The 15,176-nt window shown below is 39.3% G+C and overlaps 4 protein-coding genes across 4 annotated transcripts; 3 read left to right on the forward strand and 1 right to left on the reverse strand.

Moving 5' to 3' along the window:
- The first annotated feature begins 270 nt into the window (after positions 1-270).
- LOC148337242 (uncharacterized) lies at positions 271-2,998 on the forward strand. The gene is made up of 2 exons (XM_088295515.1): positions 271-657; positions 1,619-2,998. Exon 2 carries the CDS (start codon positions 1,621-1,623, stop codon positions 2,485-2,487), a length of 867 nt encoding a protein of 288 aa, XP_088151641.1. The 5' UTR covers positions 271-657; positions 1,619-1,620; the 3' UTR covers positions 2,488-2,998.
- A 593-nt stretch (positions 2,999-3,591) lies between these two features.
- LOC148337243 (uncharacterized) lies at positions 3,592-5,831 on the forward strand (the record flags this gene model as incomplete). The annotated part of the gene is made up of 3 exons (XM_088295517.1): positions 3,592-3,611; positions 3,851-3,963; positions 4,754-5,831. Coding segments are annotated over 3 exons (1,200 nt in total), but the record flags the coding sequence as incomplete, so codon positions are not given.
- A 387-nt stretch (positions 5,832-6,218) lies between these two features.
- Positions 6,219-9,697, forward strand: LOC148337244 (uncharacterized). Its single transcript, XM_088295498.1, has 2 exons — positions 6,219-6,695; positions 8,367-9,697. The coding sequence occupies exons 1-2, from the start codon at positions 6,572-6,574 to the stop codon at positions 9,395-9,397; spliced, it is 1,155 nt and encodes a 384-aa protein (XP_088151624.1). The 5' UTR covers positions 6,219-6,571; the 3' UTR covers positions 9,398-9,697.
- LOC148337245 (uncharacterized) lies at positions 7,859-14,243 on the reverse strand. Its single transcript, XM_088295483.1, has 2 exons — positions 13,806-14,243; positions 7,859-12,091 (listed from the first exon to the last, which is right to left on the reverse strand). Exons 1-2 carry the CDS (start codon positions 13,921-13,923, stop codon positions 10,779-10,781), a joined length of 1,431 nt encoding a protein of 476 aa, XP_088151609.1. The 5' UTR covers positions 13,924-14,243; the 3' UTR covers positions 7,859-10,778.
- Between the last annotated feature and the right edge of the window lie 933 nt (positions 14,244-15,176).

Raw genomic sequence — 15,176 nt, forward strand, 5'->3', positions numbered from 1 at the left:
CGAGGTGACGACGAAGTACACGAAGTTTATGCAACACTCACACTACATTTCAATTCCTTCACGTTCGGAAACCTGCGTATAAATTTGTTTACGTAAATTTATCATCCCATAAAAAGGTCTTTCAGAGTAAACCGATTAGTGCAATTCAAGCAACAAGTAAATGAGGGTTTGGCGCCCATCGCGCTTCTTTGCCATAGCCAACGCCACATGACTTTTTCGTAGATGTCATGTAGTTTGTCCAAGTGGCATTTCCGTACCACTTGAGCTGCCGCTTTACTCCTGTGTATGTTTTCTGCTCCTCGAGCTTCATTAAACATTCCGTATTCCCGGATTGATACTGAAAGCACTAAAGCTGCGACACGTGTAGTCCAACAGCGCTTTAATGGACTACAACATCATTACGTGAGGCTTCGTGTCTGGATAAACTTGTTTCGATGCATGTTGAAGCTTCTCGAGCTAGCCTCGCTTCGCTTAGCTTGCTAGCCGCTAACAAAGAGGCGCGTTTGTGATAAATTCGTCGCTCAGCGGACACGTGTGACTGTGAAATGTTGTGATTGTTTAAATGGGTGCAAAACGTGCGAGAGAAGCGTAAGAGGGACACTGTTCCTGAGTAAATAGCGAGAGACGACTGAACGTTTTCAAGCAGCCCCCCCACAGGTTTGTACAATTTTTAATCAGGTGGATCATGTCTTTGGGGTTTTCGTTCTGCTTGTGGAACAAAGATTTAACATCTTGAACACTGGATCAGAAATGGGATTCACGAACGTCATCATAAAATCTGTCCTCACGAATACAATGCGAAGTAAAAACCCTTTTAAATTTCCTACGTCTACATACATTTTTACTTCTTTTGTGTATTATGTACCTTTCTCTTCTCACTCAATGAAAGAGAGGCAACAATGATGGACTTTCTTGATTTTGTTTACCCAGGGACTGATTTATAATCAAGATAAGACTCTTAGAGATACTTCTGTAAACTTTTCCAGCTTTATACAAGTTTCATATTGAGATGCTGTGGCACGACTTAACAAGAGCTTTTCACTCCACATATCACGCGAATTTTGCTGAACTGCAATCGTATTGTAAAGCTAAATGGTCCAAAATTCTTCCTGATCTTTGCACATGCACCTATAGGAGTGAGACCAGTTATTAAATCCAAGGGTTCACATACATTTTCCTCCTTCGCCTGTGTATCTTTACATATCATGCTCTAGAAAAATACTAATACACATAAACTGTGGTATTAATTTACCTTCCGAATGTCTTTTTTTTAAATTAATTTTCAAAACCACAATGACAAAAATCACAATGAATCACATACAATTATCCGTTTTTTGCTCTTTTAACAAAACAAACCCCCAAATCCCCGGACAGCGAACACACGTAGACACACACATACACACACACACAATAAATCGTACATGCAATATTCATAGGAAAGTTAAGGTAAAATGCAACAAAACAACACAAACCCAAAATGATCCATAACTAATATAATAATATTAATTTAAGCAGACTGATAGTTTGTGTGATTTAGATGAATATCAGACTACATTTTATGGTCAATTTATGCAGAATTGTGACTTTACCAAAATGTTTGTTTTCCTGTGTCCTGCAGACATGAGTGAAGACTTTATTGGTCCTGAGCAACCGGAGCCACAGCCCTCCCACATTAAGGAGGAAGAGCAGGAGGCTGATATAATAAAGTTTCCATTGGCTGGTGTCAGTGTGAAGAGTGAAGAATGTGATGGTGACCACCTCGGGTTATCAAAAAAAGACAGCGCCACTGCTCTACAATCAGAGAGTGATGACAGGTCGTCACTATCGCCTGTAACTGATGATGATGATGCTGAAGACTCAAAAGGCGATAGGACATATCACACTAATGACAAACGCTGGCAGTGTTCTCTCTGTGGCAAAACCTTTAGTTCCAAGTGGAATTTGAAAGTGCACATGAGAAGTCACGAAGGAGAAAAGCCTTTCAGTTGTTCAGATTGCGGTAAAAGATTTGCAGAAAAGGGACATTTGAACAGACATGGGAGAACACACACTGGGGAAAAACCTTTTTCTTGCTCAGTGTGTGGCGTTAGATTAGCTCAAAAGATTAATTTAACAACTCACATGAGAACTCACACTGGTGAGAAACCTTTTGCCTGCCCATTTTGTGGTAAAAGATTCTCAATAAAGGGGCATTTAAAAACGCATACAAGAATACACACTGGGGAGAAACCTTTTTCCTGCTCGATCTGTAATTTTAGTTTCATTGAACGTTCAAAATTGGTGAAACACATGAGAACACACACTGGGGAGAAACAGTTTACCTGCTCAATATGTGCTAAAAAATTTGCTCAAAGATGCACTTTGAAAACGCACACAAGAATACATACTGGCGAGAAACCATTCAATTGCAATTTATGTGAGAAAAGATTTTCTCGCAAGGATCAAATTAAGAGACACAAGTGTCCTGGAAAGAAGAGCAACAAATAAGAAACCTTAAATGGTGAAGAAACAAGCTAGGGCACCTCTTGTGCTTGTTTTCCATCTGCCTGTTGCAACACACCTGATTCAAATGATCAGCACATCTGCAAGCCTGATGATAAATCCTGATCATTTGAATCACGTGTGTTGGACCATGAAGAGATGGAAAACATGCAGCATAGGCGTCCTCGAGGACCGACATGTACAGTATATGAGCCAACATAAAATACAATGCTTCAAACTCTGAGAATGTTGAATATCTATTTTGAAAGCCTAAATGCATTCAAGACAATTTGTAGGTGTTCTCTTTAAGCCATTTGAGGTTTGTGTTGATGTTTGTTTCCATGCATTCCTTATGAGCGTCAATATTATTCGACCAGATCTTGATCTGTTCTCAGGTCTGTCAAGAATATATATTCAAGAGATCTTTAATGAATGAGAAGACTTTTTGAATCCATAGCATTAGAAAGTGTCTCAATTGGAGTGATGTTTTGTTGTTTTTATTGTATAAACTTCATGCAAACGCTGCTTGTAAATGTCTATTAAAAAACTGCAATTATCTCCAGTATTTACAGTGTATCTTTTGAAGTTGGTAAATTTCCCAATAAATAGCTAAAGCTTTTTCACAGTATAAAACTGAGGACACATCAATCCATCCATCCATTCATTTGCATTGCTCAGCCTCATTGGGGTCAAATGTGAGCTGCAGCCTATCACTCGTCCCACAGTACTTTGGGTTAGTGGTATGACATTTATGAAAGGTGTGTGTTTTATGATTTGTAGCCACAAGGCGCTCCCTTTAACTGGTAATCATGGCAGATAAGTCCACTTTGAGGCTATTATAAAGCTCGGTTTCTGGACCTTACTTTCCGTGTGGCATTTAAAATACATTTTATTTTCAGCCGTTTTCACGCTTGTTCTCCAAATGAGGAAAAGTGAACACGGAAACAATTTATTCTCAATGAGGAAGTCTGAAAACAATGCCTCTACTTTTCTTGGGGACGTGCTCCTTGAAGCAATGGGCGGAGTGAGGTGGTTACGTCATACGTGACGTCACCGGAAAGATGGGAAAAAAATTGCAATGAGCCTCGTCACTAAATAAATCTTCCTACACTAGTTCTGTCCTCTTCGCCGTAAGTCATTCGTTACTGTCCTGGACAAAAAAATATATTTAATTAAATCTTAGCGTCCAGATAATATCTCGAATCTGTTGAAGCTTCTCGGGCTAGCTCACCTTAGCTTAATTTAGTTTAGCTCAGCTCGCTAGGCTGCTAACAAAGGGAAGCGTTTGTTCTTAAGCCATCTAAAGCAGACTGAGATCATGTGTGAGCGTGAAGTGTTATTGTAACCGTGTGAAAATGTGTGCGAAAAGTTTGAAAGAAGAGTACGATGAGGAACTTTGTGGAACAAAGCAGGACAACAAGCTACAGCGTCAACGACTGGCGACTGTTTTTAAGAAGCCTCAAAATGAACCCCCCAGAGCAGGTTTGTTCACTTCTTCCTCTCAATTGTTTAGGAACAGTTTTCCATTTTAAAAACATCCCCGCAGATATGGGGCCTTCTGTCATTGCGAACTGAACTGGTTGGATGACTTGTGACTAGAGCAGACACAAATTGACTGAACAAATGCGAATCACAGGAGCTGTGCGGCACTATTTGATGAAGAAACATCGATGTATTTATTTAATGACATCAGTTTGCATGTACAAACTAAACAAAACTAGGAGAAATACGTGTGTATTTAGATCAACCACGTAGTTTGGATTTTAGTCCGCTATTTGAATGATAATGCTAACACATAATGACATACGCATGTAAAACCTTTTAAACAAATGACATTTCAACACGAATAGTGCAGCAGCACATTTTTACATACGATATCCTGTATATATCTTCTGTGAGGAGCTGCGATGACTGTGTCTGTCTGCCTTATACTGCCCCCAGGTGGACGGGTAACAGCATAACAGCCATTCAGCAGGACGAATCATCTTTTATTGTCCTGAGCATAACACATTAAATCTTTGCCATTACCGTTGCAGACACAGCAAAAACGCACTTTTAATTTTAGTTACTGAACAACTCAAACACCTTTGAAATTAGCATAACTGTGATTATCAAACCTCACGGTAATACAGCCATTCATGTTTGTCATCATAAACATGACAAAAAATGTGTACCAACAATAATAAACAAAATAAAAGGCACATCATGAGACTTGACTCAGCAAAGCTTGACTTTAACAAACAATGCTTGCTTCTCTTCATGTGTTCTGTAGACATCTGTGAAGAATATCTTGATTCTGAGCGGCTGGAGCTGGAGCCCTTTCAAACTAAAACGGAAGAGGAGTCCTGCCACATAAAAGAGGAAGAGCAGGAGACTGAAATCATCAAGTTTCCATTGACTGTCATAAAGAGTGCTGAAAATGACAAGGAAGGAGGTGATGCAAATCACTGTGGGGCATCCGAGTCAGACAGCATCTTAGCTCCACTATCAGTTAGTGATGACAAAACATCACACTCTTCTGATGCTGATAATGAACACCCCAAAGATGATATGACATGTCACAGTGACAACAAACACATGAAATGTTTTCAATGTGACAAAACGTTTGTCAACAAGTCAGTGTTGAAAAGACACTCACGAACACACACTGGTGAGAAACCTTTTGCCTGTTCAATTTGTAATAAAAGGTTCTCGATGAAGGGACATTTAAGAACACACATAAGAACACACACAGGTGAGAAACCTTTTTCCTGCTCAGCTTGTGGTAAAAGATTCACTCAGAAGGGACATTTAATAGCGCACACAAGAACACATACTGGGGAAAACACATTTATCTGTTCAGTGTGTGGTCTGATATTAACTCAAAAGATTAGTTTAACAAATCACATGAGAACACACACAGGGGAGAAACCCTTTGCCTGTCCAGTGTGTGATCTTAGACTAACTCAAAGGGTTCATTTAACAACTCACATGAGAATACACAAAGTAGAGAAACCTTTTGCCTGCACAGTTTGTGATAAAAGATTTTCTGTAAAGGGAAGTTTAATAAGACACACAAGAACACACACTGGAGAGAAACCCTATGCGTGCTTAGTTTGCTGTAAAAAATTCTCGATGAAGGGACATTTAATAACACACACAAGAATACACACTGGAGAGAAACCTTATGCCTGCTCAGTCTGCAACTTCAGTTTCAGTGATAATTCAGCTTTGGTTCGACACTTGAGAACACACACGGGTGAGAAAACATTTTGTTGCAGTGCATGTGATAAACGATTTGCTTATAAATATCAGATGAACAAGCATGAGTGTGCTGGTGAAAAGAGCAGCAATAAATGACGCTTTGGATAGATTGCAAAGAAACTTTGACTCCTCTTGGTGATCTCTTATGTAATACAAAATAAAACAATAATTTGAACAGTGATAGTGTTCAGCATCTAGTGTTGGAGCAACAATGCAGGTCTGTGTTGCCTGATGCATCGAGTACAGCCAGAGACCAGCCTGCTAAAGGTAAAAAAAAAATCTGCAATGGAGAGACTATACACAACATTTTAAAAATATAGTTTAGGCCTTAAAATACCAAACCCCACACGCTTTTAACACATTTCGATTAATTAGAACATGTTTATTAAACACACTGTAACCACATTTCAACAACCGAATTGCAGGCATTCTCCAACATACTTTACCAGACCCCAAAACAACCTACCAATGAGAACAGGATATCAGAGCGTGCGTCGTCCAATGGCAAATCACCACATACGGCAGTAGGCGGGACCTGGCGTCGTGAGCGACGTGATTTAACAAACGAGACCAGAAAAACCTTAACTTGTGCTTCACAAAATAATTGTTCCAGAATTCTTTCCAAAAAGAAACCTCACAATGGTACGTCCGTTAGTACGCCACGAGAGCAAGATAAAGTTCATTACATCACGATAAACTCGTCTGCGTCAACGTTGAGGCTTCAAATGCTAGCTTAGCCTAGCTTGGTTTAGCTTGTTCGCCGCTAACGAAGAGACGCGTTTGTTAACAGCACATCGCTGAGTCGAGAGCAAGTGTGTTTGCAAAGTGTTGTGATTTTCGTCGGAGAATGTGTGCGAAAAGCATGAAAGCAGAAGAGTACAAAGAGGAACCTCGTGGAATAAAGTACGACCACGAACGTCAACGCCCGGACGCTGTTCTCAAAAAGCCGCAAGATGAGCCACAAAGAAACGGTTTGTTCACTTCTTTAGCTCACGTGGTTTGTAACTCCATTCTATTTGTAACACAGTCCATTATTTCTTACGGCTCGTGCATTGTTCTATTTTACCCACCTATAAGCTTGATCGTGGCCATTTTTGTCCATCAACGCAATAGTCTTATTTTTTTCTTACTTTAGGTCATAAAACGTTTAACAAACATCAACTGTTTCGTCATTTGTATAAAATATATTAAATGTAATTTAATCCTTAAAATTCAAATTATTCGTGCAAGCCAAGGATTTTCTACCCTTTATATGACCTATGACCTGTTAAACTTATTTGAAATAATACAATATAGCTTTTCCACAGAAGGAAGAAGTAAGCAATGTTCAGGTGTTCTAATAGGCTTATCCTGGCAATATCGTAGTCACAGCACAAGTCATGGTCAACATAGGTTCCACGGAGATGTAATTGTTCAACTGCATCAGTCAGGAGAAAGATACAAAATAACTTCGATGATATAAAATAACAAATTGAAAAAAAACGAAGACAGTAGCCATTCCAAAATTTGAGAGACTGCCCCATCTGGTGGCGAAAGTAAAGTGCAAAAAGCTTTCAGCCCCCTGTTGCTCTCCAACCCAAATACAAGCTATCTCACAGTTATGACTTAGCAGTTCGTTTTTTTAAAATTATTATTATTTTTATATACTCTCTACTGGAACGTCACGTTTTAGTAGTGAAAATGGGCTTCCGTAAGTAGCACTATTGCTAATAATTTTGACTTCATTTTGTGCTCCAGTGAGCAAAAAACAAAGGTACCTGCAATGTGCAATTTTGTTATGTAACAGAGTACAAATACTGTACTACTAGAGCTTTTTGTATCTGTTCCTTTTTAGCCATGTATTTGGAAAATATATTTTGACATTTATTCCTGGATTAAAAAAAGTAGTTTTAATATGTTTCAGTTGGCCAAAGGAAGCCACAATAGAGCTAATATAAAAAGAGGGACATGAAATTGATACTAATGGCCAGCTTAGAGCCCAGACCAGGGGTGGACAACCACTCAGTGACAAAGAGCTGATTTTTACTGTGTTACAGCAAAGAGCAAAGCGTACAGATTTATCAGTGTATTTCTTCACATCATCATGTGGGTTACGTGTAACACAAACCTGAATGTGAAGCGCAAATGCGACACTGGTGCACAAAATTACATTTCAAGCAAAACGTCACATTATTTTGCTGCATTACAAGAGCAGGATGTTAGCGAGGAACCTTTACCTCTCCCATTTCATGCTGCCTGCACCTGACCACGTGCACAACGAATGGGGTTGATGACGGCACGTTGAGGCCAGCTATGTTATTTTGTAAAAGGGTTTCGGGAGCCGCATGAAACCGACTTGCGAGCCGCAGTTTGGCAGGCGTGGCCCAGACAGTTAATGGAATCCTCATTTGTGAAGCCAAACAATGTACAATGTAACCAATGCTGTCCTGTTTATTTTCAGTTTTAAACTGTCAGCTTACTTTTAATATAACATTGTTAACATCAGAATACAGGTTAGTGTCTTTAGTTTTGTTTTTTTTTGCCTGTGATACAATGAAGACCACATCAGTTATTTGGCAACCTGAAAAATGATTATTTTGTAATTCCCGTTTGATTTCAAAGCTTTTGCAAACTATGTCTGTTTGTCTTTTTGTGGCCTACAGACATCAGTAAGGGATATGTTCATGAGCAGCTGGAGGCCCCCGATATTGAAGATGTCCAACAGGAGGGTGAAATCGGCAAGTCTCCATTGACTGTCAATAAGCGTGAAGAAGAAGCTGATGGAGACCACTGTGGAAGATCACAAGCAAACAACCTCTTGGCGCCGTTATCAGATGTTGATGATATAACATCACACTCTTCTGTCACTGATGATGAAAAAGATAACCACAATGAAGATGAACACTCGAAAGGTGGTATGACACGCCACACTAACAACAAGCACGTAAAATGTTCTCAGTGTGACAAAACTTTTTTTAACAATTCATCACTGAAAAGACACACAAGAACGCACACTGGAGAGAAACCTTTCACATGCTCAGTTTGTGACAAAACATTTTCAATAAAAGGACATTTAATAACGCATACAAGAACACACACTGGGGAGAAGCCATTTATGTGCTCAATATGTGGTCTTGGATTCGCTCAAAAGGTGACTTTAAGAGATCACATGAGAACACACACTGGTGAGAAACCTTTTGTCTGTTCAATGTGCGGTCAAAAATTTTCTGGAAAGAGACATTTAATAGCCCACACAAGAAGGCACACTGGGGAGAAACCCTTTGTCTGCTCAGTTTGTGGTAAAACATTCGCTGTAAGTGTACATTTAAAAACTCACACAAGAATACACACTGGAGAAAAACCTTATGCTTGTGACGTATGCGGAATGAGATTCACTCAAAAGATTAGTTTAACGAATCATACAAGAACACACACGGGAGAGAAACCTTTTGCCTGCTCATATTGTGCGAAAAGATTCTCAACAAAGGTGCATTTGACAAGACATGAAAGAACACACACTGGAGAGAGACCTTTTGCCTGCTTACTTTGTGGGAAAGGATTCTCTACAAGCGGACATTTAAGAATTCACACCAGAACGCATACTGGAGAGAAACCTTTTGACTGCTCAGTTTGTACCTTAAGTTTCCGTGATCATTCAGGGTTGGCTTCACACATGAGGTCACACAATGAATAAAAAGCATTTTCCTGCTCCCTGTGAGCTGAAAGATTCTCCTTATGATCTGTTTTGACAATATACAAGAATTTACACTGGTGAATTGACCAGCCAGTTTTAGTGTGCACTGTAAAACATTTAATGGAAAGTTGTCAACTTAAGAGAGAATTGTGCATTCTGACAATAAGAGCAGCAATTTAATGACGATGATGGACTTCAAGGGAACTGTGAAGAAATTTAAGCTTGTCAGGGTTCAGTGGTTGTGGTAAGCTGTGAAACACATTTGTGATCCTGAATAAATACTGACTATTCATGCGGTGATATTGTTGAGTTTCTGTCATTCGAATGAATGCGTTTTTATTTTTGCAGTGCACCAGAACTAATGGCAGCTAATGACTGCAATTTCCAATTGATGATGGGATTTGCAATATAGCAGGGTGTTCAAATTTTTTTTTTCCTAACCCTATCACTCACTTCATACATTCATGCACACACACACTGTCACTCATGCTCTTCCCCACACCCATACTTTCTCACACACACTCAGAATAAAATTCCCTTCTTCAAAGTTCTGTCTGGCTGCCTTCACTAATTCCAATGGGTTTAATCTGCAAAGAAAAAAAAAACAAGAAACCGTGTCATCAGCTACTAACGTGCGCATACATTTTTATGGGATACCCTATGAGAGAATGCGGACGCTTGTTTTAGGGCAGGTGGTTGAGAGAGCATGTGAGACAGAAAGTATGAGAGTAAGTGCAAGAGAGACAAAGTGAGAGTTTGATAACGAGTTGAGAGTGTATAGGAGTTGGAAAGTGAAAGAGTGTGTGTGAGAGTGTGTTTGTGACAGTGAGAGACTGAGTAATAAAATGCTACTGGAAGTATGACAACACAGTTAAAGTTGTTTCATTTTATATATATATATATATATATATATATATATATATACACATTGAATTGGGGAAACTATACAAAAACATAAGAGTTTGAGATGAGAGTAAATTTCACTTTAGCTGGATTACACAATAAAAATCTGACAAATACACCCAACATTTATACAGATATGTATTCTTTATGTATTCCAAGTCACTGTTGCATCATTGGAATTGTCTGCCCTCAGTATCATATTGGTAACCCCAGTCTCTTCTTTATTCTCAATTAACCAGATGCCTGTTGACAAATGAACCCAAACACATTACTCGATTTTTTTTTCACTTTTATTAATAGTTCAATGGCCTTCTAGTTATCCATGATCATGATGAAACCGCCAAAACAAATATGGAGGCCCAAGACAGTACAAACACAATGTACAGTTGCTGGACACTGTAACCCAATGAAGATCACTTTTACACTTTCAGCAGCATATAACAAAGAGTTGACGTTTCTTTACGATTCATCTAAAGCTTTATTTACTGCTGCTCTTCTCACCAGCACATTTGTGTTTGTTCAACTGATAATTAAAACTGAATCGTTCATCACACACACTACAACCAAATGGTTTCTCACCAGTGTGCGTTCTCGTGTGTTTATTCAATCCAGAACGATCAATGAAAGTTAGTGTACAGACTGAGCATGCAAAAGGTTTCTCTCCTGTGTGTGTCCTCAAGTGAGTTTTTAAGTTTCTGTTTTCAGCAAATTCTTTACCACAAACTGAACAGGCAAAAGGTTTCTCTCCAGTGTGTGTTCTCATGTGCGTTGTCAAATGCCCCCTGTCAGAAAATCTTTGACCACAAACTTTGCAGGCAAATGGTTTCTCTCCAGTGTGTGTTCTTGTGTGCCTAATTAAGCTTCCCTTTTCTGTGAATCTTTTATCACAAATTAAACAGGGAAAAGGTTTCTCTCCGGTGTGTATTCTCATGTGAGTTGTTAAATGAATCTTTTGAGTTACCCGGAGACCGCAGACTGAGCACGCAAAAATTTTCTCCCCCGTGTGTGTTTTTGTGTGTGTTATTAAATGTCCTTTTTGAGTGAATTTTTTACCACAAATTGAGCAGACAAAAGGTTTCTCACCAGTGTGATTTCTTAAGTGATTTGTTAAACCTACCTTTACAGAGAATCTTTCATCACAAACTGAGCAAGCAAAAGGCTTCTCTCCGGTGTGTGTTCTTGTGTGCCTGATCAAACTTCCCTTTTCAGCAAATTTTTTACCACAGACTGAGCAAGCAAAAGGTTTATCTCCTGTGTGTGTTCTTGTGTGTACTCTTACATGTCCCTTTTCAGAGAACGTTTTACCACAAATTGAGCAAGCAAACGGTTTCTCCCCAGTGTGTGTTCTTGTGTGTCCTATCAACTGTCCCTTTTGAGTGAATCTTTTATCACAAAATGAGCAGGCAAAAGGTTTCTCACCAGTGTGTGTTCTTGTGTGTATTTTTAACAAATACTCTTTGGTAAACGTTTTGTCACACTGAGAACATTTCAAGCGCTTGTCTTCGGTATGACATGTCACATTATCTTTAGAGTGTTCGTCATTTTCAGCGACAGAAAAGTTTGACGTTATGTCGTCACTATCGGATAATGGTGCTAACAGGCTGTCGGCTTGGGAACCTCCACAGTGGGCTTCATCATCCTCATCATCTTCACTCTTCACAATGACAGTCAATGGAAACTTGGTGACATCATCCTCGTGCGCTTCCTCTTTGATGGTGGAGAGGTCTTTCTCTTCTTCCTCATTAAACAGAGGTGACTCAGACTGCTGATGAATATTTTCGTCACTGGTGTCTGACGATTACAAAAAAAACAGACACACGGTTTGGTTTAGTCAAGCTTTTCTCTGCCTTTTGTGGCTTTTTTTCTTGTGCGTTATTGTTAATACGAATTACACTTGTAATCTGTAAAAAGGATTGAGAATAAAATGTGTTCATTTCAAAGTTGCTTGAGCAGTCCAGTACTGTACTGCAGGCAAAAAGAAAACCAGAGACATCAACTTGGGTTCGCAGGGGTACACATATAGCCACAAGGTTTCACCATGAGACCCACACAGAAGAGATTCTCAAATGTCAACAATTTTATATTGTATTCATGTAAATTAGAGTTTTTTTTCCAACAAATTCTTTTGTCTCTGTTTCCGTTGGTAATGGTCGGAATTCTGTTGTACTACTGAAGTGGTTCCCAATTAGGAGCCACAGAGCACAAAGAATGTCATTCTTAATCATTACATTCCTTGTGTCTCTGTAAATTTGCCCTTTGGTATTATTTGTTTGTTAACGGGAAGCGACTCACTCGATCGATATTGAGTCCGATGCAGGCAAAAATGACTGGATCGGTTTCAGATTGTTTTTATTGGAACCAATTTGAGCCAATCCATGAGCCCAAATGTAGTAAAGGGCCAGCCTTCTCTTTCATTTGGTTACGTGAGTTGACGCTCAGGATTGCCTACTTGCCTTACAAATCAAAATTACGCACCACATTGATGCTCCTATAAGGTGTTCTTATCCTGTAAATTTGCAGTGCCCAACATACTCGTGAACCAGTTAGCAACATTAGCCCACTAGCATTTTGGTGGTAATTGTTGTTCCTTGCTGTACATCTGCGTTCATGTGCCATTACAGCCACTACATAGCGTCATCACGCTGTAGTCTCTTTGGACATTTTGGGGATTAATTTCAGACCCCACAATTTTTGGTGTGCCAATATTTAGGGCAGCATTGCTGCTATCAAAAGAAATCATGATCATAGTCTTCACATTTGTTGCACGCACTATTTGTCATGTTACGTTGAGGGTGATGAACGCGTCTTGTGATAGGATACTCACTTGTGAGGGGGCATCGCTACATGGAATCAACACACCAGAAAGTCGTAACAGGCGATCATTCCAAAATCTAAAATATAGTCTTGCTTTTTTTAACCACAATGGCCGAAGGAGGGCCATTTTCATGATAGACCTTTCAAGAGAAGGTAGGTCATCCAACACTCACTCAGTAGTACGTAAGTGTCTTTCAGTATATTATTTCTGCAGATGCGGTCAGGTGATGTCATAAATTATAGTAATATGAGGGGGATTTATTCAAGGCCTACGTGTGAAATGCACGGCCCACCATTGTGTAATGCTATTGTTCTTGTTTACTTGTGTTTTTTTCCCTCTGTTCTCTCTTTTTTCTCCATCTGACTTTTCTGTACAACCTCAATCCGTTAATATCGGCTATGTTGCACATTTTTACAATGTAAATGTGCTAAGATGAGGGCTCAAATGTGGACCGAGTATCTAAAAGCATTGGACGTAAACAACAACTATCCTGACACAACTCAACCATTTTTTTTCGGTTATCAAAACGGATCTTTTGAGGTCTATGCTTACGTAAAAGACTTAAATCAGTAATCCATTTGCATTTATTATAATATATTATAAATACATAGTATTTTTCATACATGTATCTACTTCTACTTAAATATCGAGTAAACAGAACAAATAAGTGAGTATCAGAAGTGAACCAACCTGTCCTGTGTGGCTCAGCTCGAGGTTTCTTGAAAACAGCACAGAGTTGTGGCTCGTTGTCCTCCTCTGTTCTACAAAATTCCTCTTCGTACTCGTCTTTCACGGTTTTAGCACACATTTTTGAGAGATAATCAGTAGCCTTTAGAGTCACATTTGATCTCTGCTTAACGATGTGTCGCGAATAAATTCGTCTCTTTGTTAGCGGTTAGCATGCTACACTGAGCTAAGCTAGCCTGAGATGCTTCAACTTGCACCGCAATGAGTTTATCGGGACACGAATGTTTAATGAATTGTCTTACTCGAGTTAAGTAGTGACGAAGGTACAATGTCGAGTATTCAGTGCGTTCGATGCGAATTCAGAAAGAATAATTAAATAAAGCGCGAGTTGAGGTTTATTTTGATTTCGCTGTGTGACGTCTGAAGACGAATGATGCCTTGCTCCGCCCACCACTCATGTGGTCGTTCACCATTGGATGACGCACGTCTATGTCCTGTTGTCATTGGTGGGGTATTAGAGAAATAAGGATTGGTATGTTCTCACTTTTGGAAAGCCTTCCGAACATTTCGGAGCTTGACTGGATCTGTTGCAGATATCTGTAGTTCAGAATTGCTAAGTAAAAAAAAACATACCTACTAGTGATGGGCAAATAAATATTTTGTGAAGCACCGAACCGCTTGGACCCATTGCTTTGAAAATGTGCTCCGTTGTTGAAGCTTCAGTTATAGTGACCTATCCTGGTGAAAAGCAAGACTGCAGTGGATTTAAATCGGAATATCAAACACATACGAAGTTATTTATTTATTTATTTTAGAAATAAAGATCTAATATTTTAGGAACTAGAAACTTCCGGGGACATAGATCATCGTTTGGGTGTGCCTGTGTAAGCTCGGGCATTTTGTGGCATGGGCAGTATTCCAATGAGGCACATTATTTTTTTTTCGACCCTTTATACGTAAAGCGTGATCTTTGTGTTTTTTTTGTTTTTGTTTTTGTTTGCTCAGAACTTCTCCACAATCTGAAAATAATCGCTCGCACGGAACAGATGATGCTGGCGAACATGTATAGAACGGATGATTGTATTATCATATAGAATAAATATACATATAGACACATGAGTTGCAATTAAAAGCCAAAGTTCAATTGAGCTAGTCGGAGACAGGGAATTTAAGACCGAGGGCAGTGAAGAATCAACTCATATAAAACCCTCCAACGGTTGACCTTATCAATTGGACCTCGAACCAGTCAGATGGTTGATTCAAGCAACGAAGCAGTTACTGCTTCATACGTCATATGCCACGTGATTTGAAGCCGTGCTTCTATGGAAAATTTGACCATTTAGAGCTTCATTCATTGCTTACACAGTTACAAAT

Source organism: Idiotropiscis lumnitzeri, chromosome 5, assembly GCF_059441095.1.
Source record: "Idiotropiscis lumnitzeri isolate Australia: NSW breed Sydney's pygmy pipehorse chromosome 5, RoL_Ilum_1.0, whole genome shotgun sequence".
Classification (NCBI taxonomy): domain Eukaryota; kingdom Metazoa; phylum Chordata; class Actinopteri; order Syngnathiformes; family Syngnathidae; genus Idiotropiscis; species Idiotropiscis lumnitzeri.